Here is a 26,290-nt window from a genome sequence, read left to right as displayed (position 1 = left end):
AGGCTTTTGGCCCCACTCCAGTACCTGAAAACAGTAGGGCTGTCCTTGTGTCTCATGAATGCCTACCCTGTTTCCCAGACCCCAATCCAAGTGGAGGAGGGGTGGGGGGGGGTGGGTGTGGGTGTGTGTGTGTGTGGCAAGGGGAAGCAGCAAACCCAGACCCTTGCTGGGACAGAGTCTCCCACTGGAACAAAATATCACTCCCTACTGCCCACAAAGAGAGAAATGGTTCTAGCTCAATCATTGTCACCAAATTGCAAGGGTGCATGGCTTCTGGACACAAGGGGAGTTTAACGTTCCACTGTCTCCCATGCTTTGCCATGTGTGCCTCCTGAATCTGGCCCTCAGCACACCAGCTTCAACCTATCCAGCAGTCAGTCTGCAAATTCACTGTCCAAAGCCCTAGAACACACCTCAGGAGCAGAGTCACCATCCCGGGTGGGGCCTAGTAGTAGTCTCCTGTGCTCCCCCAATACGGTGTTCACTCTCCATCCCCCCAGACTCCACCTAAAATTTTTATGTGTGTGAAATCAGGCTAAGAAAACATTAAAGGAACACGTGAAAGGGTAAAGGAGTTGTAATGTGCAGGAGAGATGGAGGCCACGGGCAGCCACGAACAGGCCCACTCTCTGCTGGTGTCAGGGCAATAGGGATGCTTTCAACAGGAACAACAGTGAGGTCAGGGGGAAGAGACCACATCCTCATGGTCCGTGCTGAATAAACATGAAAAGAATAGCTTTATTACCTTCACAAGGACCCAAAACACACAAGGAATCAGAGACACTAGAAGGCCAAGGAACCTAGAGTCCCCAGGAGCCAGATACCAGGTATCAGAGCTTTCTCAGCTAGACAGGGCCACGTCCCACTCCCACCTTGGGCAGAGCAGTCTCCAGGAATTCGTCTTAGGTGACAGTTCTGGGTTGGCGAGGCAAACTACAGTAACTCCTCCTCCACCAGGGTCTTGAAAGAAGGAAAGACTCACAGGACCTGTTTCTTCCTAAAGAACAAAGGGAAGGTGTCTAGAGCAAGCTTAAAAGGGCATTCTCCATCATTTTGCTCACATGAAAGAAAGCGGCTGAACGGAAGTCTCCCCCACTACCCACAAGTGCTCATTACTGTAACCACTGAAAAGTGAGTGGTTTGTACTTTTGCTCGATGACAAGTGAAACAAAGCCCTCTGGGCTGAACCCCAGAAAGTTCCAAATGACCATCTGTTCCATGTCTCTGGAAATAGCATGAGCAGAAGGACCCTCTGAACCACTTTCCAGTCCATGATTCCTGGATGCCTGTGCATACTATTGTTCTATCACCTCAAGACAGTGATATACTTGAGACTGTGTCCTACAAAGAGCCAGGTAGATAGAAGCAATAATTTCCAGGGTTCACCCAGCCTAGGACCCAGAACCTCTCCCACGAGACAATGGCCTCCACTAGTATCCCAAATCCACCCACCCCCGCACTGTTGTGGAGTTCAAATCTGTCTCCCAGTGTGGGTTGCAGCTCTCTCACAGAGAGACTGCAAAATTAATTACTTAATGTATGTAAACCAGCTTTGAAGATGAAAAGTGCAAACGTACAATGTCCCTAATAACATCTTCAATACTTTTACGGAGCCCAACTCACTGCTGAGCTCACCTTTAAGACGAGTCCTTGGGAGTTGCTGGCAAACTCCCCAAGCCAATAAACAACATAAAATGCCTTTTCACTCCTTTTATGCAGCCAACGCCAGCTCTCCCCACCAATAAAAGGACCCGGGAGGATCAGAGACCAGGAGAACCCTAAGCCTGGCACTTGGCAGTCCACACCAACCTCCACAACTGCTCAGACTCCGCTCAGACCCAAAGGATGTCCTGCCGCTCCTACAGAATCAGCTCAGGATGTGGGGTCACCAGAAACTTCAGCTCCTGCTCAGCTGTGGCCCCTAGAACCGGCAACCGATGTTGCATCACCGCCGCCCCCTACCGAGGGGTGTCCTGCTACCGGGGGCTGACTGGCTTCAGCAGCCGCAGCCTCTGTAACCCCAGCTCCTATGGGCCCCGCATGGCCGTTGGGGGCTTCCGCAGCGGGTCCTGCGGGCGTAGCTTCGGTTACCGCTCTGGAGGCGTGTGCGGCCCCAGCCCGCCCTGCATCACCAGCGTGTCGGTCAACGAGAGCCTCCTCACACCCCTCAACCTGGAGATCGACCCCAATGCGCAGTGCGTGAAGCACGAGGAGAAGGAGCAGATCAAGTGCCTCAACAGCAGGTTCGCTGCCTTCATCGACAAGGTCAGTGAGACCAGAAATGGTCCAGAGAAGACCTCAACCCTGCCTATCACTACAGAAGGGCCCAGTCTGCCAGGTCTGAGACATCAGAGGGAGGAAATGCAGACCAGTACAGCTAGGAAGATGACTGTCATCACTTAACTTTAGCTAAGTTTGTGGAAGTCCAGGCATGGCCTAGAAATTGAGTCTGTGCCCTAAAGGGTGATTGTGTTTCAGCCGACAAGATACACAGCAGTGACAGAGCTGTCCCCAGGAAACTGGAATGATGATTGAGTGTGGGGAGAGTAGAAGATAACAGAACAAAAAGCACTATGGATTATGGCCCAGGCAGCAGCAGAAGTGGTGGCGTGGGCTCTGGACACTTTGCTCCCCAAGTCCTTGCTGAGCCATTCAACAAGGAGACCAGGAGCAGTCTGTCCCTCTGGACAGCAAGGACTCACCTCACCAGCTTGTGGTGAGGGCTGATGCGCTTGTGCATGGAAAATGCTGGCAAATAACAGCTCTCAGTAAATGACAGCTGTTACTATTTTCCAAAGACGGGAGTAGGTGAAGAGGTGGAATAGTTAGCCAACCCAGGCTTGGCAGCCTCTTTATGGATGGAGGGCTGGGATGTAGCCGGGGAGGTTGGCTGCACAGCCGGGAGGCTGCTTCCCAGTGAGGTGTGGGAAGAGAAAAGGACCAGCCTTGTTGGATCAGGAATCTGGGGGTTGAGAGTGTGACTATCCTGTTATCACTTATTCTGTAGTGATCATAGTTAATCCTCAGTATGACTCAATGGCGTATGTGTTACCTTCATTTTTCAATAGTAAATTGGAGCCTTGTTTACGTGAGCTGTTCAGAAATATTGTGGGCATGTGAAGGCAGTAGACAGAGACTCAAGGGACATGAAATTCTTACTTTATCACCTACCATGAGCTGGTTGTTTCATACCTCAGCAGTCTCAGTCCCCCCATCTGTAACATGGGACAAATATCCCCTCACAGTATCGTGGTAACTGAAATCTATGGAAAGATGCCCTGGATGTAGACATATCTATGTGAATATTCAATACGAGTTTGTTGCATGAATGAGTAAATGAAGGACAGCTGGTTATTTCAGTAACTGAACTGATTGACAGTTAGGGGTGGTTCTGGGTACTTTGCGTGTATTAACTGGCTCTGTCTTCCCAACAACTCTATCACCGTTATCTCTACTTTAGAAAACCCAGTATCAAATTTGCCCACTTCAAGTGGCAGAACTGGGACATGGACTAGACCTTTGTCTTTGCACTAAGCCTGGGTCACTGTCTCTCACACTCACAGCTGCCTCCCTGGAGCCTAGGAATGGGGTCCCTTGGATCTTAAACCCTCAACCCCATAGCTCAGCCCTGCTCAGCTAACATCCAAAAACCAGATGCCTCCCCTTGTTCTCCACTAAGTCTTTCCTCCCTCCCATGAACAGGTGCGCTTCCTGGAGCAGCAGAACAAGCTGCTGGAGACTAAATGGCAGTTCTACCAGAACCGTGAGTGCTGCCAGAGCAACCTGGAGCCGCTGTTTGAGGGCTACGTGCAGACGCTGAGGCGGGAGGCCGAGTGTGTGGAGGCCGATGGCGGGAGGCTGGCCGCAGAGCTCAACCACGTGCAGGAGGTTTTGGAGGGCTTCAAGAAGAAGTGAGTGTGCTGACCAACTCAGAGGAAGGCTGGAAAGTTCTGCCTTCCACTCTTTAACCAGGCTGCCAGAGACCCACAGGAGCTTTCCTCTGAAATTTACACCCCCCGCAAATTTCTAAGGTTCCCTATAGTTCTCAAAGTTCCCGTGAATCTTCAAAATAGTATTCAAGGGAGTGAAAAAAGGAGCTCAGCAGAGTCCTATCTGCCTCTTTCCTACCCTCTTCTCGTGTGCAGTGAATTCTGTGCCTTCCCCACCAATGGCATTCACTCTCTAGGATATACAGCCAGTACTAGACCTGAGGAATACACCCTGATCTCCTCCCAGTTGGGAGGTGTGAATCCTGGCTGGGAGGAGGGCTAGCCTATGAATGATACACAAGTAGATCATGGAGAAGTCAAGGTGACAGGTGGAGAAGGTATCCCTTTAGATCCTGGAAGACTTGGCCAGGAACTGTGGTGGAGTTTAAGGTCCACACTATCAGCTCCAGCCCTTCTCTCTTCCATGCCCAGGTACGAAGAGGAGGTAGCTCTGAGAGCCACAGCAGAAAATGAGTTTGTGGTTCTAAAGAAGGTAAGTAAGAGGGCTGGTTGCAAGGGAAGGAGGGAGGGGACCCATCAGTGCCACCTCCAGGGTGGGGCACCATCACCATGCTGACCAAGCACCCTCCTGCATCTCCTCCCTATGCATGCTCCTCTTCCTCGCTCCACCTCAGGATGTGGACTGTGCCTACCTGCGCAAATCAGACCTGGAGGCCAATGTGGAGGCGCTAGTGGAGGAGTCAAGCTTCCTGAAGCGCCTCTATGAAGAGGTGAGGGACACCTGCCAACCAGTAAGGTGTGGGAGGGGAACAGAGTGTCTGTGAGTCCTGTGGTTGCCAGTGTGATATATGAGAAAAGACCACACACACATATGAGAGGGCCCACAGTCCAGAGCATGTTGTGTGCACCTAAACATCACGTTTCTGTTCACATGTGTGAGAATTATGGAAAGCACGTATGCTTGTCTCTTTTGTGTCTATGAGCAGCTCTGAAAACTAGAGTGAGCACATCTTTGCAGTGATCTCTGTGGGTCTTGGTCTATAGATAGGTACAAAAGTGTGTGTATTTGGCCAGGGGTAGGTCACTGCATGGGGAGGGGCTTAACTAGTGAACAGATCACCCTGCCTGGCATTTAGCCCCCCTAGTGGGTGCCTTTGGATCAGGCCTTTTTCACACTGTGGGCCTCAGTTTGTCCGTGTTAGATCAGAGGCTGTCCCCAGATAAGGGCCAAGGCCCTCTAGAGCTCTGTAGCTTTGTAGTGGACTTGTGCATGAATGAAAGTAGTAGGGGTGGGAGTCATGTGCCATGCCTGGCCAGTGGCCTCCAGGGAGTGAACATGTCTCCAGAGGTGGGGCACATGGCTCAGGTGAGACACCAGACTCAAATGCACTGGCTGTTGGTCCCATAGGAGATTCGTGTTCTTCAAGCCCACATCTCAGACACCTCAGTGATCGTCAAGATGGACAACAGCCGGGACCTGAACATGGACTGTGTTGTTGCCGAGATCAAGGCTCAGTATGATGATGTTGCCAGCCGCACCCGGGCCGAGGCTGAGTCCTGGTACCGCACCAAGGTGAATGGCTCAGGACACCAGCCTCCTAGGCATGGCAACGGGAGGGATTCTATTAGAAAAGATTCTTTTACCCTGACGATGATTAGAAAGGGTTGATGTAACAGGCCACAGTCACCATGAGTGGTTCCATGAGCTGAACCCTATACAACCTGCACCTCTAAGTCACTGAAGGTGTTTAAAGGAGCGTGATGTCCCATCCTAAGTCTCATGAGCATCTCTGCTTTCTGTAGTGTGAAGAGATGAAGGCCACGGTGATCCGCCATGGGGAGACCCTGCGTCGCACCAAGGAGGAGATCAATGAGCTGAACCGCATCATCCAGAGGCTGACAGCCGAGATAGAGAATGCCAAGTGCCAGGCAGGTTACAGGGAAGACTCAAACGCCCAGCACGGGTGGCCTGTAACACCAGGCCCTTTGCCCACAGGAGAGCAGAGGCTCAGCTCAGACCGCACAGTCAAATAACAGTGACCCAGACCTAGGGCAAGAGCTCCCCACCAGCACACAGCACTTGAGCTGGAATGAGCCCTAACACTGGTTTCCAAAAAGCAATGGAGCCTTTCTTTGGCAGCCCTATAACAACCATGAGGGAGAGATGGTATAAAGCCTGCCCTTCACTTCCTCATGTCCACAGCCTTATAACTACCCGGCATGGACCAAACATGCCCTCTAAGACTCTACCCCTGTACCCCATCCCAGCTCTGTCTCCTTGGATGAGCTAGGCTCTCTTTCTCTCTCTTATCTTCATGTATCCACCTCATAGAGAGCCAAGCTGGAAGCTGCTGTGGCCGAGGCAGAGCAGCAGGGTGAAGCAACCCTCAACGATGCCCGCTGCAAACTGGCTGAGCTGGAGGGAGCCCTGCAGAAGGCCAAGCAGGATATGGCCTGCCTGCTCAAGGAGTACCAGGAGGTGATGAACTCCAAGCTGGGCCTGGACATCGAGATCGCCACCTACAGGCGCCTGCTGGAGGGAGAGGAGCACAGGTGAGGCTAAGGAAAACCTTGTGAAAGTTGAGGGGAGTGGTCTAGTCTAGAGTCATATTGCCCTGAATGTACCCAATCCTAGCAGATAAGCAGAACTGGATCTAGTGAGTACTTGGATGGGAGAACATGGATCCCTGATCCTTCTAGAGTGACCCATCTTGAGCCCCAGTGTGACCTGTAATGCTAATCAGGCTAGCAGCTTCAAAAGTAGTAACAAGCCATCAAATGCTGATTCTGTGCTAAATGTGCTTTTTGGTAATCCTCACAATTCAATGAAGTAGGTGTTCTTTTTCCCCAACCAAAGATATAGAAATAGCCTTAGTGTTCAGTGCCCTGCTCATAACTACAGTTACTAAGCAGAAGAGCTGGGACCTGAACCCAGTTCCTGCACTTCGACAACCAATGCTTGTCATGCAGCGTCTGTGTGGGGCTGCACCCGCCACATGGGCTTAGGCACAGTACTGACAATGCAACCCGTAGGCAAATAGCTCTACTTCACCACTGGGCCCTGACACACACCCTGGAGAGCTTGGTTCCATCGTCCTGGCTGTGAAACCATTGGCACTGGGGTAGGGTAAGCACTCAGACCTGAGGCAGCACACAGACACCATGATCTCATCCCCTACTGCTGGGAACCGGAAGTGCTGGCATCCATGTGTGAAGAGCCACAAAAGAAGGAGCTCACTGAACACAGATTTGGGGGAACCCTTTCTGACTACACACACAGGAACAGGATGACCCTTTCTGTCCCCAAGCAACCATCTGTCTCAATGAATTCAGCTCAGGCCCTAAAACTAATGGAGTTTCTTCTCCCCCAGGCTGTGCGAGGGCGTGGGCTCCGTGAATGTCTGTAAGTATCTGCTTGAAATTCCCTTAGAAACTGGGTTTAGTGGTAGATGAAGCTGAACCCACTGGCCTAATCCATTGATCCCGGAATGTTCTCCCCACTGACAAAGAGCCTCTGGTCCTCTGGGCCCCTCACTGGAGACCAAGTAAAGTGGAGGAAAGAGTTGAGCGCCCCTTACTGGCAGCCACAGCAAACTGCAGGCCATGGAAATGGGTCCCCCAGTGCTAACTTCCTCTAGATATGTGGTGAGGTTCAAGCACCAGGTCTTCTGTCACTGACCACTAAAGGAAGAGGAGAAGGTGATTCCTGCAATGTGATGACCCAGGGTCTATCACAGATTGAGGGAGACCCCAGCGAGCTCCTCACCTCGCATGTCTTCCCTTTTACAGGTGTCAGCAGCTCCCGTGGTGGAGTCACCTGTGGAGGCCTCACATTTGGCACCACTCCAGGGCGCCAGATCACCTCTGGCCCCTCTGCAACTGGGGGCAGCATCACGGTGATGGCCCCAGACTCTTGCAGTCCCTGCCAGCCCCGTGCCTCCAGCTTCAGCTGTGGGAGCAGTCGGTCGGTGCGCTTTGCATAGCGTGGGGACCTCTGCCTCACTTCAGTCTTCCCTGGCACTGAGTGGTGCATGAATGGAAAATGTGTGCTTGCTTCCAGAATCTTCCAGATGTTCCTAGAGGGAAGACCCTTGGGTCACTCTCCTCCACCTTCTCATTTTAGGGAGTTGCTCCCTAGTTCTCCCCACTTCAGTTAGAAGGTTCACTCCCAGCCCTTTGCTTAACTCCAACTTTGTCTCCAGACCCTTGTGACCAGTGTGTGTTATCCACCAGGCTCTCTGGGATGCTATCAGTCACCCAAAATGGCTGGGACAGTGTGGGAGCTTGCCTTTCCTTGAGTCAAGGTGTGTTTATAGCCACCTAGCCAAAGCTCCCACAAACTGGGAATCAGAGAAGTGTCCCATCCCCAGTAGATGGCCAACACTGCCAGTTTATTCTTGGTTGTGTTTGCTTGTCTCTCTACTTCCCTGCTTGCCTCTAAATGACCCTACTCCAGCCCAAACTCCTCATGTGATCTGCAGTGGAGAGGCTCATTTTCATGAGAATCCTTTTGCCTATAGCCTCCTGATAGGACACTTTGGAGACAATGCACCTTTATACATTTCAAAGACTCCACGGCTGTTCCAGATGTCCCTCTGCTAGATGCAGGAGGGGTCTGTCCAGTGCAAAGCTGGTAAATGAGAACATAAGGCCATTTCCTGGGTCCCCCTCTGGTTATGTCTGTGAGTGAGTTGTCTTCTGAGTTGTCCCAATCTGTGTTTCAATAAATGCTGCTGCAATGCAAGTATACATGGTCTTGTGAGCTACAGTGTCTCTGTTCTCTTCCCAACACCAACTCACCAATTCTAGTCCAGCCCCATCCAGCGCTTCCCTAGTGACTCCACCTCTTCCTGTCCTACTCCTTAGCCTGATTCTAGTTGGTCCTTAGTACATGTAGGCCTGGATGACGGCCCCAGTTCCCCTAAAGTCTTCCTCCTTGGCCTCCACGGCTCAGCAGCCTGAACTCTACTCCAAACCACATTCCAGCACAAGTGTAGACCTCTTATGCCAGAGCCAACTCCTTCCATCACCTCTTTCCCACCTACTCATCAGCCTGTCCAACCCCTCTGCCCAGCAAGGATCCTCCTAGACCTGGACTCCATCCAAAGGTACAAGTTCATACTCTGAGGCTCCCAGGACTACTCTCTCTCCCATCCTATCGGGCTGTATAAGCCAGTCCACATTCCTCCTCTCATTGGCCTTTGATCAACAGTCTTCTTTGTTGTCTGTGCCTAACCACGCGCGCGTGCACACACACACACACACACACACACACACACACACACACGGCCCTAGGATCCTGAGGATCTCTGGTCCTGTTCTGTGGCTCTGGGCCAGGGATGTCAGTGAGCACATCTAAGCCTGTATCAAGCTAAAGTTTCTGGAAGACAGAAAGTGCCTCCTCTTGACTTTGAATCTCTATGAGATCCCAGGAAGAAGCCTTAAGACATCCCAGGCCTGGGATGTGTTGTAGAGGACAGGAACTATAGACATCCAGCTCTCTTGGACTCAGTTCCATTTTTCCATTAGGGGAAAACAATGAGATTCACTATTGTTGGGTAATGTCTGTCCACTAGCCTATCTGCCACTCTAATGTCCTCCCTATCACCCAGCCTCTTTCCCAGAAAAGTTAAAGCCTTATGCATTTGGCTGCAACCTCATTCCAGACCCTCTATTGGCTTCTTCTAAGTCCTCACACTACTGGTTCATTTAAAGTTTGCAAGTGACATCAGCCAGGCCTCCTCTGAGTCTCCTGCCTGCCCCCTCCTTTTTCCTGGCTCTCTGTGCCCAAAGGACCTGCATATGATCACAATAGAACAATATTCAACTTTGGGTGCATCATTCATCCAAAAGAAAGGCTAAATGTCATAGGCTAAGAAGTCAGAAGTTGTAGATTTGAGCCCAATCCTCCCAAGGCTTCTGGCTTAGACCAGATATGAGCTCCCCTGCTTTGGGGAGGGGGATCTCTAAGATGAGAAAGTTGAATCCTTTGCAGCTCTGCCAACTTCTTCATTCTGGGTGGCTAGAAAGAGTCATGTTGGGGGAAAACAACTTGATGTCACCACAGATCAGGGCCAAAAAAAGTAAAATGTCAAATCCAGTACACAAAAAATAAGACACCAAGATCTGGAAGATATCAATAAGATTTTTAATATGTTTTTATGCTTAGTGTACAAAGATCATCAACCAATTTAGCCAGCCAGGGGTGCCCTTGGCTTCCAAGTACAGGCACATCTCCCAGCCCCACTTTACAACCCACTCAAAGATCCAGAGCCAGCTCTTCTGGTTCAAAACACTCTGGGACTCCCTCAGCCCTCTCGTTATAAAAGCTCGGTTCCCTGAAGGAGGCAACAGGGGCAATCCAAGTAACTAAGGGTCGCAGTTTTATGAGGAAAACAATTTCAACAAAGTCAAGTGATCTGAAATTGAAAGATCAAGGAAAAGTCAGAAGAGTAAATGTTCCAAGTCAAAAGAGGATCTGTGAGCAAGTTCCAGTCTCTTTCCTAAGCTCACTTTCCTGTGAAACATAACAAGCCAAACTAACATCTTCACCAGAGAAATCGGAACTCTCTAGTCAATTCTTATTTAAATCTTTGATACTTTTCCAAAACACTTTCCAAAGGATTCAAAAGTATGAGTTAGGTTCAGGACTGCATTCCTGTAATCTCAGCACTCTAGGAGGCTAAGGCAGGAAGTTCAATAATTCCAAAGTTCAAGCCCAGCCTATGCAAGAGACTTGTCTCCAAATAAAAAAGACTGGGAATGTAGCTCACTGCAAAGACCCTAGTTCAAATCCCAGTACTGAAGAAAAAAAAGTGTAGATATTAGTCCCTCCTAAACAGTAGATAAATGGGCTTGGCTGTTTTCTCTTTTCCCCTCTAAGCCATTAAGACTCTTCCACCAAGCCTCTGTCTCAATCATCCTCACAAACACTCCCAAGACATTTGTTTTTTTGAGCCTAGTATCTTTGATTGTTTCCTGCTCCAATTTCTAGAATTTCAGGAAGTATAACTTTGTATAACTACTCACCTGAGCTAAGCATAGTAAGAAATACAAGTTCACTAATTATCAAGAAAACTAGAAACTGTGTTTCATACGGACATGGAAATAACTATCTGGGAATTACCCCTCATCTAGCTTATTCACACCACTGCTTCTCTCTGGGAATAAGAATGTTACGGCGGGGGTGGAGGCTGTACCATGTGTTCTGTTCATTAAATGCTAGAGAAACTAGGACCTGAGTTCGGCTCTCCTTGGGTGTGGGGATCTGCCTGGAAGAAACAGCAGTGAGGAAAGGGTTACTTAACATTGCTTCATGCAACTTTCCTGCCTCCAATTAACTCAAGGGAATTGGGGGGCAATGTGACCACCATAATTACTCTGTTGCTACTGAGCAGGGATTGTGAAAGGTAAAAAGCCAAGGCATGGAATAGGGTAGGGGCAACACATACGGATCCATTTAGGCATTAAAAAATCAAGAAAACTGATAAAACCACACCATTCACCACCATCACCACCAGAATCACCATTACCACTAACACCACCACCACCAACATGACCATTATCATCATCACCGCCACTACCATCACCACCATCAACATCACTGTCATCATCATCACCATCACCACAAACGTCACCACCAAAATCCCCATCATCACCACCATCAACACCACCACTGCCACCGCCACCATCACCATCAGCACCACCATCATCAAAAAGGAAACACAGGCCTTCTCCAGTTTATGTTCCCCAACTCCAGGAGCAAGCACTGTATGGGACTCCCTTCCTTCCCCAGAGTTACACCAGTGGCCTTTTAAACCTGCTTTTACATGTGCTCAAATTTGGTGGGATTCACACCATGCTGCACCCAGGATGCAGGCCCTTGTGAGAGCCTCTTGATGTGAGAGGTGGAAGGCCAGGGGGCACAGAACTGCTAAGAAATATGTACTTAGTCTTCCCAGTCAAGGCATTGTGCTAGAGCACAAAAAGAAAAAAAAAATACTCTAAAAGGTGACACTTTGACTTGCCAAACTAGAAAAAGCCTTAGAATCAATGTTCTAACCTCCCTGACCCCGATGCCTCTTGGTCTTCCTTGAATCCTTTATCTGGCTAAAGAATTTTCTTTAAAAAATGAAAAGGAGGAGGAGAAAGAGAGGATAAAGAAATGGAATTATTTTAAACCCTCTCCCTATGAATCTCATTAAATAACCAGGAAATATTAACTACCAAAAAAGAAAAATACTAAAGGTCACTAACACCGAAACAGGCTTTTCATCTGTTCTTCTGAAAGCCACTCTGAAGGATTACTGGGAGGTTTTGTCAGTATAGTAAGACAACTCCTCCGAAGTACATTTCTTCCCTTTACCCTCCCATAACTCACTGCCACTTCTCGCCAGGAGTTTCAGTCCCCTCTGTCTTTCTGTAGCTCAAAATGCTATTTAGCATCTGGTCATTCCTTTGAGTCTCTACCTTGTGTGTAGCTCCCATGCACATTGGCATATTAGTAAATTTTATGCTCGTTCTCTTGTTACTATGTGTTGTGAATTCATCTAAGAAGGCTTAATTTGAACCTGTTCGTACCCTAAGCTGGTATGTATGGAGAAAATAAGAATTTCCCTATAACAAATAGTCTGACCATGAGGCCCTGGGGAACACAATCTGAAGGTGTCCGAAGGATTGCATGTGCCAGGGAATACTGTTCAACTGCTTCTCTCTGTCTCAGTCAAGTATATATTCCTATGGTAAAATTATCTTTAAAAAGACCTCATTTCTAAAATCTCTCAAATAAAATAAAGTGGGAGAAGTAGTGTTTTCCTGAAACAAGAAGGGGAAAAAAACCTTCCACCTGAAATCCCAATCTCCATCTCATCACATCCAGAGTGGGACGCCCAGCACCAAAGGAGACTCTGGGCAGGCTCCCCCAGGTCTGTCAGTCCAGGGACAAGCTAGACGTTGACTTCGCCAATCCACGGTCTCTGTACAGGCCATCAGAAAAGCGGCCTCCAATCAGAAGTCTGGGTTTCAAGTCTGGGTTCTCCCAGAAGAAACCTGTTTTAACCACCCTATTACATGATCTGTCCATGATTCTTGGAGAGCATGGGCTATAGAAAATATTTCCACAAATGTTCCCAAGTGTCATGGTTTATGTTTGTGTCCCTCAGGTCTCATGAGTTTGAATTGTGCATTTGTTATTCGTTCATTGTCTAGCGCTTTGGTTGATGGTGTCAGTGCTCCACCCACAAGGGGGTGGAGCCAGGATGTGATGTAATGGCAGGAGGAAGGTGTGTTTTTCTCTTTGTTGGTTCCAGCTTGCTGTTTGCAGCCGCCATGAACTTTGCCCCAGCCATGCCCACCTGCCTGGGAGCCAACTGAGTGTGGACTGAAACCTCCAAAAACTGTGAGAAATAAACCTTTCCTTTCCCAACTTGGGCATCAGGTATTTTGTCTCAGCGATGCACATAAAGTAACTAAGACACCAAGAGTCTCTATATCCTCTCCCATCTCTTATTCCTAAAATGTTCACAACTAGTAAACCAAGTAGAAACCGTCATCCAGCAGCACCAGAGGAACCAGAGCATTGAGCTTGAAGGAGTAATCAGGGAATGTAGAGTAAAGCTATGTAAACCTAATCTGAGTGGACATTCTGGGCCAGATTTATGATCTTAGTAAAGTCACTTCTTTCAATCTTAATTTTCTTGCCCATAAAAAGGGATAATAATGCTATTGCTATAAAAACATGAGTAAAATGCATATATTACATGCCAAACACTTAGCAGGTGCTAAATTGAATGCAGGATCCCTTCTCCTCCTCTTGTTGGCCTTTACTGTATGTACCCTATGCTGGTATGTATGGGGACCAGGATATGAATCTGACCTTTCAGAATAATTAAAGGAAGGATGCAAAAGAACTAACATGATCCTGAGAGAATCAGAGGGAAAGTCATCTCCATTTCTAAAATTATTTGACCCTTCTCTTACCTCTGCCCACAAGAAATAGTGGTCCTCACACCCTGCATTGTATAGCAATTTCCCAGAAGCTTGCTGGACTTAACTTCACATTTTAGATGGAGCTCAGGAGCTGCATATTTGACAAGTAGCCCCAAGGGATCCAGATGCAGGTGGTCACCCATGGGTCATACTCTGACAACCACCAAAACAATCAGGGCTCTGGGTGAGTGGGGAAAGTAATAAAGGAATTCAGTAAGGAAAAACTTGTAGCCATCAATATTTAATCAAGAACATCAAAAGAATAAAGGAGGAGCCTTGTGGGGAATCATGCGAATTCTGAACAATTCCAAGCAACCAAGAGCATGGATTCTACTGATTAACCTCAGCCAGTCTTCTCATTCTGTCATATCAAATAGTTTGGGGACTCCCAGAATATCCAATCTCTCAGATCAGGTGAAGGATTTCCCTCAGCCCCACTGCCTCTGCTGTCCCCTCCATGCTGAGGCAGCACCTACAGCTCCTCACATCAAGAGCAAAGTCTCCTCCCAAAGATGACCCCTCATGTTGCACACCCCCCCCACCCAGCTCCCTACCAAGCCCAGGGTTTACATTCAAAAAGTAAATCATAACTCCAATAAGAAGGAAACTGGAGAGCTACTTCTATGGCCAGTGAAGTAGCTTTGGGGTCACAAGAAAAAAGTTTTCTCCCCCCAGCCCCCAGAAGACCTACTTGGTCTAGAGTGCAGCCTGTCTATGCAAAACACACAGACCTTGCACTGGAGCAGGGCCCCATGACAGAGGGGGAACACAGGACACTGTTGCTGGCCACAGCCCCCACACTCCGTGAGACACTGGAACCAAGATCCCCACTGATCACGCCACCTTGTGATCGGCTCACACCTGTGGAAAGAGACAGGTCAGAAGTCTCTCCCATACCAGACACGGTATGACCCAGGGTCTGCTTACACAAATGATTCATTCTCTTCATATTTTGAGGGACCATCAACATGAAACTTGTAAAATTACAGACATGCCTAAACCCATTGTCATCTGCTTCTTGAAGGAACGTGAGTAGCAAATTGAACATCTCACTCTACTTGGACTAGACTAGTGTTGAGATGTGTTCATGCACAATTTGGGCACAAATGGGTAGATCACACCAGAGGAATCATCTAGAAATATGGGTGCTACAAAACTGAAGGAAATGGATGGTCAAAAGCAGACGCCTGCCGTAGGGGCTGTGTACACAGTAGAATTCTAACCATCACGGTTGCTAGCTGATCAGAGGCCCCGAGTGATCAGAATATAAGTTTTGTATTTCTTATTAAAACATGGGGCCATGGGAAGGGTATTCTGTGTGTAACAGAAAGGCTAAACCTGTTTTATAGAAACCGTGAAGGTGGCAGAACTTGCCACATTAATTTACTCATGCTTCACAGACACTCCAGATGAATCTACATGGGGACCAAATATCATGGATCACCAGTTTGTTTATTTCCTAGTCTCCAACTCTGACCTCTTCACCCAGTGCCCATAGATAGAGTTGGTCCTCAGTTTGATGTGACCTGATGGCCAGATTGATGATACCCAAGAGAGCCAAGCTTACATATGCTCAACTTACAGATGTTGACTGAGTTCACACCTTCACACAACCTGCAGGGGTCAGGGGAAGAGGAAGAGAAACATCAGAACCAAGTTCCTCTATGTTTGCACCAGACCCATGTCTTTTTTAGTGTACCATCAATTGGCTCTGATACTGGGGAAACACATTCCCCCTCTGGACTCAGCTTCCCTATCTATAAAATGGGGGGGGGGGATAATTGAATCCCATAATCAGTTTGAACTGATCTTAGTCTGAACATTCTCTGCCTGGAGAGCTATAATTCAACTGGGCTCTTCCAGTCCTGAGTGGAAATGTAAAGGGACCTCCGAGTCCCTATCCTCACCGACTCTCCTCGCCCTCCAGCAGTTTGTGGTAAGTGGCAATCTCCACATCCAGGCCCAGCTTGGAGTTCATCACCTCCTGGTACTCCTTGAGCAGGCAGGCCATGTCCCGCTTGGCCTTCTGCAGGGCCTCCTCCAGCCTGGCCAGCTTGCATCGGGCATCACTGAGGGCTGCCTCACCCTGCTGCTCTGCGCCAGCTATGGAAGCTTCCAGCTTACAGCGCTGTGGGGGAAGAGAGGAGGGAAGAAGTTTGCAAAGGGTTTGACCTGTGAGAGTGGCTGCTGGGCTTCCAGCGGTCTTGATCACCAATTTTGCCTCCATTTAAAATGGTCAATTTTTGAACTTGATGCTTTTTAAATGAAATGTATCCTTGGAAAATTAACTACATGGGGAAATAATAGTTCATTTGGAGCTTTTTTTCTTTATTTTTGTACCACTTCACTGTAAAATTCACTTGAGTTTTACACGGGAGCCTAGAGGGAGAAAACATAAACATTAGAATAGCACAGATAATAATTAGTGCTACTGCCATATATCTGGATTAGTTTACAAGGCATTTTCACAGGTACTGTCTTGTTTGACCTTCAAAGTTATCCTTCAGGCTTGTCAGAACAGGCATTACGATTCCCACTAAGCAGATGAAGAAACTGAGATTCAGAGAAGATGCAACTTGTCCTGGGCTTTCCAAGTATGTAGTGACAAGCCCAGGTTTTCTAAAATCTCCATACATGGTTTCACCTCACCACAAACACACACAGAAGCACACGCATACACACACACACACACACACACACACACACAGAAGCGCACGCATGCGCACACACACATGCACACATACACGGGTTTCATTCTTTGGCCTTGAGCTCAGCACACTGAAAGAGAAACTCCCAGCACAGCGGCTCCCATCACACAGCACAGTGGAATGCAAATGAACACCAGCAAGGTTAAGAGGCACAACAATTCAAGTCTTCTTTAATTCACTTCCATAAAGTGACACATTCTTGTGTTTCATTAATTTAGTTACAATGAGCAACAAGTTACTGATGATGTATCTTGCATTCAATAGCCACACAGAAGAGAGAGCATGGAAAATGAGCCAGGTGTGTGTGTGACCTCAGCATTGTGCTAGAGGTAGTACCGAGAAAGAGATCACATTATTTGTTTTCTTACTCTGTATAGAAATTTTTTTTAAAAAAGAAAGAAAAATTAAATTAGGACCCTTTTCACTGTATATAAAAAAATAAAATTCAAATGGAGTAAAGATGTGAGAGGTAAATTTATAAATGTAATAGATGACAAAAATATGAGACGATATCTCTGCTATCTCAAGACTTTCTAACCATAAACCCTTAAGGGAAGAAACAATACGCCTGGCCATATTAGGCTTAAGATTTCAGACAAACAGACAAGCAACAGACTGAGAAGTCAATTAACTATAACAGATTGAGAAGTCAATTAACTGTAGGCCATAATCTATATAGAATACATGAGGCGGTGTTGCAAGTCACCAAGAAAAAAGGCAAAAATCAAGCATGAGAGCTCAGGTCTATAATGCCATTAATCTGGGAGACAGGAAGATGGCAAGTTTGGGCCCATCCTCGATACTATGGCAACTTAGTGAGACCCAGTCTCAAAACTTTTAAAAATTTATAAAGATCTGGGATGTAACTCCGTGCAAAAGTCTTGGGTTCAACCCCCAGTGCCACCAAAACAACAACAAAAAGACAGAAATCCCACTAGAAAATGGGCAGATGATATAAATAGGCAATTCTTAGCATGAGAAACACCAATGACGAGTATGTGTGTGAGGAGAAGTTCCATATCACCAGTTAATCAAAATGAAAACAATTAAACTCCAATTTTACATCTACCAGGTTTACAAAAAGAGGAAAATCTGGTGACCAAAAATGCAGGAAGAAGCCAAATGGCAAAATCTCTGGCGCAGTGAAAATGCAAACCACTCTAAAGATAGCAGCAGCCCCCAAAAATAGGAGCAAAGGAGAACCAGATGAGAAGCACAGGTCCCAGGTGGAGTCTGAGTGTTCCTGACCTGCTGCTTAGCGTTCTCCACCTCGGCCGTCAGCCTCTGGACCGCACGGTTCAGCTTGTTCAGCTCCTCTTTGCTTTTGCGGAGGTTCTCACCCTGCTGGGTCACTGTAGCCTTCATCTCCTGGCACTGCAGGATGTGTGACAACACATAGACCGAGCAGTTGAAGGACAGAGTGTGATGTCCCCGGAGAGGCTGGCCAACCTGCCTACCGTCTGCCACAGTTGCACCTCCTGCCCTGCTCCCAGCCACAGCCCCTTTGCGGTGCATGAGCACCTGTCCCAGGGGAGCTTCGGGGGTATAGCCACCTGCCTGTTCTGTGGGGAGCCCAGCCCTCCCATTTACCTTGGTCTGGTACCAGCCCTCAGCCTCAGCCCTGCTGCGACTGGCAATGTCAGCATACTGAGCCTTGATCTCGGCCACAACCACATCCATGTTGAGCTCCCTGCTGTTGTCCATCTTCACCACCACTGAGGTTTCAGAGATTTGTGACTGAAGGACGGAGTTTTCCTGTAGAAGACAACACACAGCCCTTGGCAATGAATCCTACTCCCATCCCATCTCTCAGGCAATCCTCAAAACCGCCCCAACTAGGACACCTTAGAAAAAATTAGAAAATGACCATCAATTGTAAAAGCGTGACTTTTAAAGGAAAAGGCTGGAATTTGGGCTATGAGCCTATGCAACGTATGAGGGAGAATTCTACTAGTGCCTGGGTCAGCATCACCAAAACAGGTTTAGATATATGCAGAGTGGCTGGATCGCTCCACCTCAAGGACCAAGCTACCAGATCAGCTGTAGCCATCTGTGCCAATATAATCCACCAGAGAACACCCAAAGTGAAACTTCTGGATTTTCTAGTTGAGTTTTTACAATGGCCAAATCAATAAATGACTTGTCAAATCTTCGTGTTATGTCCTGCTGAGTGAACAAGGGATAAGCCAGTCTTTCTAATCATCTTCAAAGAAGAGCCTCACCTGCTCCCATTTGGAAAGGAGGCCTGAAGCCAGAGGAACACCCTCTGGTTATAGAAGGAAAGATCTTCAGGGCTTAAGAAGGTAAGCAATGCCCAACTTACCAGAAAACCCAGGAACCAGGATAGGGCACAGCTCAAGAGATCCCTTCCCATCTCCCCTCCCCATCCTCTTACCTCCTCATACAGGGACCGCAGGAAGGCAATCTCCCTGATCAGCAGTTCCACCCTGGCTTCCAAGTCTGATTTGAGCAGAAAAGCATTGTCTATGTCCTAAGGGAGATGGACCAGAGAGGGTGGGGAATGCGCATGCTCCTCCTCCTCCTCCCCAAATTGCAGGGCTAATGCACTCACAGCTGGAACCTGGACTCTTTGTCTTCCCCTTTGGGGCTCTCTTTGCTGTTTGCCCCTCACATTCCCTCTTGTGGGATAAATCGCATGCAGCAGAACTGACTGCCAGGGGAAGGGAAGTGGAGAGCCATTCACCTCTTCACTCCTGAGGATCTTGCTGAACAGAAAGCCTGATTATCGTAGCCCAGAAAGTCAGGCTGCTTCATCTCAGCCAAGCTGTCCCTAGAGTAAAGCAAGCTGACTCTTCTGCCTGAGACCTGCACTACCAGATTTTCATGAGCTCTCCTTCAGTTCCACAATAATTGACATTACAGAGGCTGGCAAGCAGGCTATTTGCTGAAGAACACATCCATATACTTTTACTCATCACTTTGAAATTTAAAAAAAATTCCATGAGTAGCTTTTTACCCTCTGGTGTTTCCATCTTCTCTAATAGCACTGAATGACAGCCATCACTACTAAATGCACACAGACTCACAAATCTCAGCAAGTTAAAAACCACCAGCCAGCACGCCACCCCACCCCCATGTAGTATGGTGGGAATAGGCTGTGGCCAGGCCAGAGCAGGGCAGATTTCATAGTGCACATCTCAGCTAACCCAGCTGCATAGAAGATGCCCAACAGCACTGCACCAGGAGGTTCTTTTCTCCAGAACGCTCATCAACACAGTCTGGGTACTAAATAGTGGTCAACATGACTTCTGCAGCCAAACCAGCCCATTGTCATCTGTCAGGAGTTTTAAGTCGTTGCCACCACCAACTGGATTTACGGGAATGTGACAGGCCACCCAGTAGCAGAGTTTCCAGTGTTTAACATTTCATTCTTCCCCATGTGACAGGAGTCACTCACCTTTTTTAGCAGCACAAACTCATTCTCAGCTGTGGCCCGGAGGGCCAGCTCCTCTTCATATCTGAAGAGAGTAGACAAGAGAAAAGCCGATCAGCTGGAGGCCAGGGCTGCAAAACACCCTGGCTTTCCGCTTATTTTCTGTGTGTCTTTGGAGAAGAGCTTTGGCCTCTCTGAACTTCTGTTTCCTAGCCAAGAAGAACCCAACAAAAAGCCACTTGGGCTGAAGTTACTGCAAAGTCTGAGCCCAGTGATGTATCACGGTTTAAATCACCTGCTATGTGATGAGGTATAAGGCAAATTTTGTGGGCCAAGTGAAAGGCAGACAAATGTTCTCCAGAGTCTTTCAACTCTAAAATTGAGCAAAACATGAAGCTCTCTAAAGACAGCCCCTCTCCACTTCTGTTCCTCCTGACCCTATATACCAGAACTTGAGTTCCTCCTGGAAGTAACCCATGGCTCAGGGGCATTTCTCCCCCACTGGTCTCGCCCCCTTCTCCAAGCCAATAGGATCTCCTCCCTGAAGCAGTCAGCAAGGATGACAGAGTTCTCAGAGAGTGGTGCCTACGACGTTTTAATTACAGGGAAATTGCAACTTATAATAAACTCTTGGTTCCATAATTACCAGATCTCACATGCCAAGAGCGGGAGGTACACCTTGACCTGGGCCCTGAAAAGGATATCTGCATTGCTTCACTACAAGGGAAGAAAATATCCTTGCTATGTCCCTCTGACTGGCAAAACCTGATCTTCTAAGACCAGAACTCTGAAGAAAACTAAGGTTAAAATGACCAGGACCAATTAATGTCAAAATCACCTTTCATTCTGTCCATATCTTACAATGTATAAAGGAGAATATTAATAGTGAGTTTAGATTACACAATGACCAAACTAAATAACCAGGCTGAAATGAAAGATTTACATTGTATTTAAATTATGGAGCCTTGCACAAGGAAAGCTTGATGGTTTATCTGCCGAGTAAAAGAGAAAATGATCTAAAGTCCTTGAATACCTTGAGTGGTATTGGCAGATTACGTTCAAGAAATCTCTCCCATTGCCTCTATCTTTATACCTGGGGTTGGCTGCTCCTGTCTGTTCTCCAGCCCTCCTGGCCTTGGCCTCTTGTTTTATTCTCTCTCTCTCTCTCTCTCTCTCTCTCTCTCTCTCTCTCTCTCTCTCTCTCTCTCCCTGTCTGTGCCCTAGAGAGTGTATTCCATCCCTCTCAGGCTGGGACTCTACTTCTCTTCAACTCTTACCCTAGTGCCTAGAAAGAGCTGTGAGAGCCAGAAGTTGAGGCAAAACAAAATAGGCTGTAAAGTAGAACCAGGTGGTAGGAACCAGGGTGACCCCGACCTTCTGTAGCCCTGCCTCCAGGACAGCCATTTAGCCTCATCTAAAACCGACACCACTCCCAATAACTGTCCTCCACCCTGTCCTGCTCACTTCTTCTTGAAGCCCTCCAGCGGCTCCTGCACATGATTGAGCTCCGAGGCCAGCTTCCCAGCATCACCCTCTACATATTCAATCTCTCGCCTCAGTGTCTGGATGTAGCCCTGGAACAGCCCCTCAAGGTTGCTCTGGCAGCACTCGCGGTTCTGGTAGAACTGCCACTTCGTCTCCAGCAGCTTGTTCTGCTGCTCCAAGAAGCGCACCTGCCAGTCAAGGTGAAGGAAAGAGACTCAATGAGGACCCTGGGGAGGGGGCTTGGTCCCCCGAGGCCTCTTAGCCCTTGGGATGGCCCATACTCTGCAGCCACCTGTGACCTTCTCAAAGAGGTCAAATCGGTGGCAAAATCTGAAAGTGCAAATCATAATCATCCCCCATATAACTTCCCTCTACCTGTCTTCACCTTCTAGAAAGAACGCACAACTTACAGTTGTCCACTCATTGTGCACCAAATGAAACACTACCTCATCCTGCAGACTCCATGTGACAGATGGGACAATGACTCCTCAGAGATACACATGCCCTATTCCCTTATGCCCTATATTACATGAGGACCTTAAAAGAACTCTTATTGCTGAAATTAAGGTTATGGACTTGAACATGTGAGATTTCCCTGGATTATTCAGATGAGCAAAAGGTACCACAGGACTCCTTCAGGGTGGAAGAGGAAGCCACAAAAGTCAATGAGATGCTCATATGGAGGCAGAACAAAATTTGACACATGAGAAGGAGCTTACCCACTATTACTGGCTCTGAAGACGAATAAAGAAGGGGCCACTTTCCAAGGACTGTGGGAAGTCTTTAGAAACTGGGAACAATCTCTGGTAGCTAGCTACTAAGGACCAGGGACATAAACCCTACAACAACTTTGACCTTAATTCTGCCAAAAGCTTGAATGCCTCTGGAAACGGATTCTCTCTGGGATCTCCAAAAAACAAACACAGCCCTCTCCCGTGCAGCTGTCAGCCTCACAGGAAGGGAACTGTGTGTTCCTTTAAACTGATAATTTGTATGCTGCAATTAAAAAAATATACACGTACCATGCCTCTCATTTGGATCTTGGTCATGGGAGCCCAAGATGGGTTGCCCCTACTAGAATAACTCTGCCACCCTAACTGTGCCACCACCCAGGCCACTTTATCTCATTCCCTCTGAGCCTCACTGTACACTGAGACCACAGGAATTAGTTACTGGCAGCTGTTCAGCTCTATCAGGCCCATAGCTGAGGCCTATTTGGCCTACACACGGTTCTATAGAAACCTGACCAGTCGCCAACACTTAGTAATTACGTGATTTAAGACAAAAATCTGGATCTATGACCCTTTTGACAAATCAGAATTTCTAACAGTAAAAGCCTGAGGCTAGTGCTGACTAGCAGGCCAGCCTGCCTCTCTGTTCGGCTGCACTTATGTGACCTTCCAGGCACGCACCTAAGTTTGCCAGTGCCAGCCCCCAACTAGATGATGCTCTCTCAAGCCTAACCCCCTGGGAATTTAAACTTCATACAAAGAACTTTCATCTGACCATGCCTGTGAGAAAGGAAACAAAATCCTGATTATCCAAAAGGTGCCTGCTTTGAGAGTCACCATGCAGGCCAAGGGCTTGGGGAAGCCCTCCCGCTTGCTGCTCTACAGTACTAACCAACCGTATTCCTGCAGTCTGCAACGCAGAGATGGTAAAGCCAGACAGAGAGACAGCAGCAGCCATGGATGACATCCAAAAGGCCATATGCAAAGATCTCTTTGCATCAGCATGTTCAGGGCCCTCAGTGCACAGATGCAGCTCCTGCCAAGGCACACAGCCCATAAGCAAGTCATGGGCTGGATATCCACCTTCCTGGCTCTGGGTGTGTGTCCTATGCAACAGACAAACTGCCTAGCCACACGATCAGCTTCATGATGACAATGCAAGGGCAGAGTGGCTGTAGCGTATTGAGAATGGAAGTACAGCACACTTGCTGAGGATGGTGTTTGTCTGAGACCAGAGCTCCCATCACTATCACCCTGGCCCATCCTTCCCTACACAGTCTATGGCCCTGGGCATCACACCAGTCAGCCCTGGAAGATAATCCTTTCCTCCCTTAAATATCAGTGGCTGGTGTTCTCCAAAGATAGTGAGTACTTACAGCGGCACCGTTAGGTTAAAGGAAATCAGCAGTATCTACACAACAGAAAACTTCATTGTGAGCAAAGTGCAATTCAGCATGCTCTTCACAGCCTCTACATTTTTAAATTCATTGTCTTCTATCTGCAGTTCAGGGGTGGAAGGTGCCTTGAGTAGAAGCACTGAGGATTCATAGCCTTGCTGCAATGCCCCCACCAAGAAGAAGAAAATGAGCCTCTGGCCCCTCGTGGTCCTAGCCCCTATCTCTTTGCCAAAGATGGCAGCATCTCCTTAAGACAACTGTGCTCCCACCCGCACTCTCCTACCTATCATCAGGATCCAAGTCCCTTGCCCCTTCCTAAGCCACATCCCCAGAGAACAGCACACAGACCCACCTTGTTCAGAAACAGTGCAATCCAGGACACCCACCTTGTCGATGAAGGCAGCAAACTTATTGTTAAGACACTTTATCTGCTCCTTCTCTTGCTGTTTCACGCATTGCGCCTTGGGGTCAATCTCCAGGTTGAGGGGTGTGAGGAGGCTCTCGTTGACCATCACAGTGGAGATGCAGGGAAGGCTGGGCCCACACAGGCCACCTGCTCGGTAACCAAAGCTGCCACCACTGCGTAGGGGCCTTCTGTAACTCACTGCCATCTGAGGTGACCCCACCACGCACATGCTCCGGCTACCAAAGTTCCCAAGGCGCCTATAGCTTGGCACCCCAGCACTGCCCCCATGGTAGGACACAGCACCAATGCTGCTATGAGTCCCAGGCTTGGGTACAACAGCAGAGGAGGAACTGAAGTTCCTGACCCCACAGCCAGAGCTGACACGGTAGGAGCGGCTCGCCATGCCTCTGCTATCCCAGACAGACCAGGGAAGGTGGAGGGGACTGAAGAACCAGAGCTCTCTCTAAGGTCTGTTGTTGCATCTGCCTTTTATCAGGCAGCAGAAAGGAATTCTGACCACATAAAAGGTCAGGGAAAGCTATGGACACTATTTATGAGTATGGGAACTTCCTGCTAGGCAGCCTGAGAGCAGAGATGAAACCTGCCTTTTTTAATGGACATCTCGAGGACAGCCTGCATCACAATAAACCTGCCCCCTGATATTTCAACCTCACAGGCCTAGACATATCTCAAGCCCCTAGTCTCTCTCCAACACTGTAAATGGACAAGGGGTCATTATCCCACATGGGCAGACCAAGGCGTCCTGTGTCCCACTCAAGCCCACTGTCCCACGCTTCCAGGCCAGCACACGCAAAGGAATTCTTCAAAGCCTTCCTGTGACTACCTTCACCTGCATTCTTCCCTGGAGAAATTATCAGGGTGTGAGATCTCTCACAAAGACAAGGCCATAGGCCAGGTGCTGTTTGACCCACCTCCTTCCTCAACATACAGGACACCTCTGTGCCATGCCCAGGACAGCCTGGCAATGGGGTGCAGTAGGAGAAAATGCCTGTCTTTTGCTAGAATACAATACAACCCCTACCAAACCATCCAGCCCCCAGGCCTGGGGTGAAGTTTTCTGTGAGTGAAGACAAAAATGAAAAACAACCTCTGAAGTCCCCCTCAGAGAAACAGGCTTGCAAGGAGGCACAAGAAAATAGATAGACACACCCTCCTCACACACACACATACACACACACACACACACACACACACACACACATACATTCCTCACAGAAGACACAGATAACAGAATCACCTTGTATGAGAAGAATGTAAGATGAATACAGAGAGTTTGGGGCCCAACTTGAATCTAGGGAGCATCAGCAAGATAGCCTTGTCCCTGAGTCTGCAGGACAGAGCTCTGGGAGTGAACTAAGTCAATGGGGCAGGACAGGGAGATACCTATAAATTGATTTCTATTTAAAAAAAAAAAAAGCAACTCTTTGACCAAACTACTTACCTTCTGGGATTCTTCCCAAAAGAATTTAACTCATCATATTATAATACATGCATACCCATGCTTATAGCAACACAATTTACAATAACTAAACCTTGGAAGCAGCCTCTATATCCATCAAGAGATGAATGGATAAAGAAAATGAGATATCTATTCACAATGGAGAACTACCTTGCCAGAAGGAAGATAAATGTGAGATATGCATAGATAAATGAATGAACCTCAAGACCATGCTATTGAGTGAAATAAACCAGCTGCACAAGTTTAAATACTATGTTTTCTCATATATGAGAAGCCCAAAATATAAGCAAAATAAAGGATAGATACATGAAGTAGGAAGATCTTCTTTCAAATGGGAAAGGGAATAAGAGATGGATAGGGGGTGGCAAAAACTTTTAAAGGAGAGAATTGAAGAGAAAATGGAAATAGAGATTTTGTCAAATGGGAGGAACTCAAGAGTTCTAAGGAGCAGGGAGGAATGAGAGCAGAAAGGGGACAGAAAAGAATGAAGATGTGTTGTTTACCTGAACCAACTCTCCACAAAGGCTGTAATCGTTATGTATTGCAAACATGTGCTAACAAAAACATACATAAGAAAAAAAAGAAAAGCAAACAACTATTATGCCATCTATTATTTGGCCAGATGGATGCCCACAGAAGCACAGTAGGGAAGAGTTTGAGTGTGTCCAAAAGTGAGAGGCACACTCTCTGACAAAGTGGGCAATGCAGAAACCAGCACACAAAACTAAGGCTCTGCACAACCTGTCTCAGGT

The 26,290-nt window shown here is 47.8% G+C and overlaps 2 protein-coding genes across 4 annotated transcripts; one reads left to right on the top strand and one right to left on the bottom strand.

Moving 5' to 3' along the window:
• Positions 1-1,753: 1,753 nt before the first annotated feature.
• On the top strand, positions 1,754-8,699 carry LOC100714144 (keratin, type II cuticular Hb5). 2 transcript variants are annotated; one of them, XM_003475766.2, is made up of 9 exons: positions 1,754-2,265; positions 3,703-3,911; positions 4,422-4,482; positions 4,625-4,720; positions 5,359-5,523; positions 5,754-5,883; positions 6,287-6,503; positions 7,322-7,353; positions 7,740-8,699. In XM_003475766.2, the coding sequence occupies exons 1-9, from the start codon at positions 1,846-1,848 to the stop codon at positions 7,931-7,933; spliced, it is 1,524 nt and encodes a 507-aa protein (XP_003475814.1). In that variant the 5' UTR covers positions 1,754-1,845; the 3' UTR covers positions 7,934-8,699. The 2 variants fall into 2 exon arrangements, with proteins under 2 accessions (XP_003475814.1, XP_005006514.1); XM_005006457.2 differs by having other exon boundaries at positions 1,756-2,265; positions 5,754-5,879; positions 6,283-6,503.
• Positions 8,700-14,162: 5,463 nt separating this feature from the next.
• Positions 14,163-24,507, bottom strand: LOC100731496 (keratin, type II cuticular Hb5-like). Of its 2 annotated transcripts, XM_013159539.3 has the most exons (9): positions 24,039-24,507; positions 21,504-21,712; positions 20,064-20,124; positions 19,041-19,136; positions 18,236-18,400; positions 17,894-18,019; positions 15,845-16,065; positions 15,520-15,551; positions 14,163-14,798 (listed from the first exon to the last, which is right to left on the bottom strand). In XM_013159539.3, the coding sequence occupies exons 1-9, from the start codon at positions 24,459-24,461 to the stop codon at positions 14,650-14,652; spliced, it is 1,482 nt and encodes a 493-aa protein (XP_013014993.1). In that variant the 5' UTR covers positions 24,462-24,507; the 3' UTR covers positions 14,163-14,649. The 2 variants fall into 2 exon arrangements, with proteins under 2 accessions (XP_013014993.1, XP_063110875.1); XM_063254805.1 differs by lacking the exon at positions 17,894-18,019.
• Between the last annotated feature and the right edge of the window lie 1,783 nt (positions 24,508-26,290).

The sequence above is a fragment of the Cavia porcellus genome, unplaced genomic scaffold (assembly GCF_034190915.1).
Source record: "Cavia porcellus strain 051 isolate PalLab524CR breed Dunkin Hartley unplaced genomic scaffold, mCavPor4.1 scaffold_8, whole genome shotgun sequence".
NCBI lineage: Eukaryota > Metazoa > Chordata > Mammalia > Rodentia > Caviidae > Cavia > Cavia porcellus.
The sequence above is the reverse complement of the archived record's forward strand: the minus strand, read 5'-3'. Positions and strand labels throughout refer to the sequence as shown.

Bases quoted from the DNA above. Each gene is read 5' to 3' on its own strand.
- LOC100714144 (XM_003475766.2), top strand. From the start codon at position 1,846: ATGTCCTGCCGCTCCTACAGAATCAGCTCAGGATGTGGGGTCACCAGA. The intron at 4,483-4,624 runs GTAAGTAAGAGG...GCTCCACCTCAG, and splicing joins AGTTTGTGGTTCTAAAGAAG to GATGTGGACTGTGCCTACCT. The intron at 7,354-7,739 runs GTAAGTATCTGC...TCCCTTTTACAG, and splicing joins CGTGGGCTCCGTGAATGTCT to GTGTCAGCAGCTCCCGTGGT.
- LOC100731496 (XM_013159539.3), bottom strand. From the start codon at position 24,461: ATGGCGAGCCGCTCCTACCGTGTCAGCTCTGGCTGTGGGGTCAGGAAC. The intron at 20,125-21,503 runs GTGAGCAGGACA...TACTCTCTTCAG, and splicing joins CTGGAGGGCTTCAAGAAGAA to ATATGAAGAGGAGCTGGCCC. The intron at 18,020-18,235 runs GTAAATGGGAGG...CACATCCTGCAG, and splicing joins AGGGCTGGTACCAGACCAAG to TGCCAGGAGATGAAGGCTAC.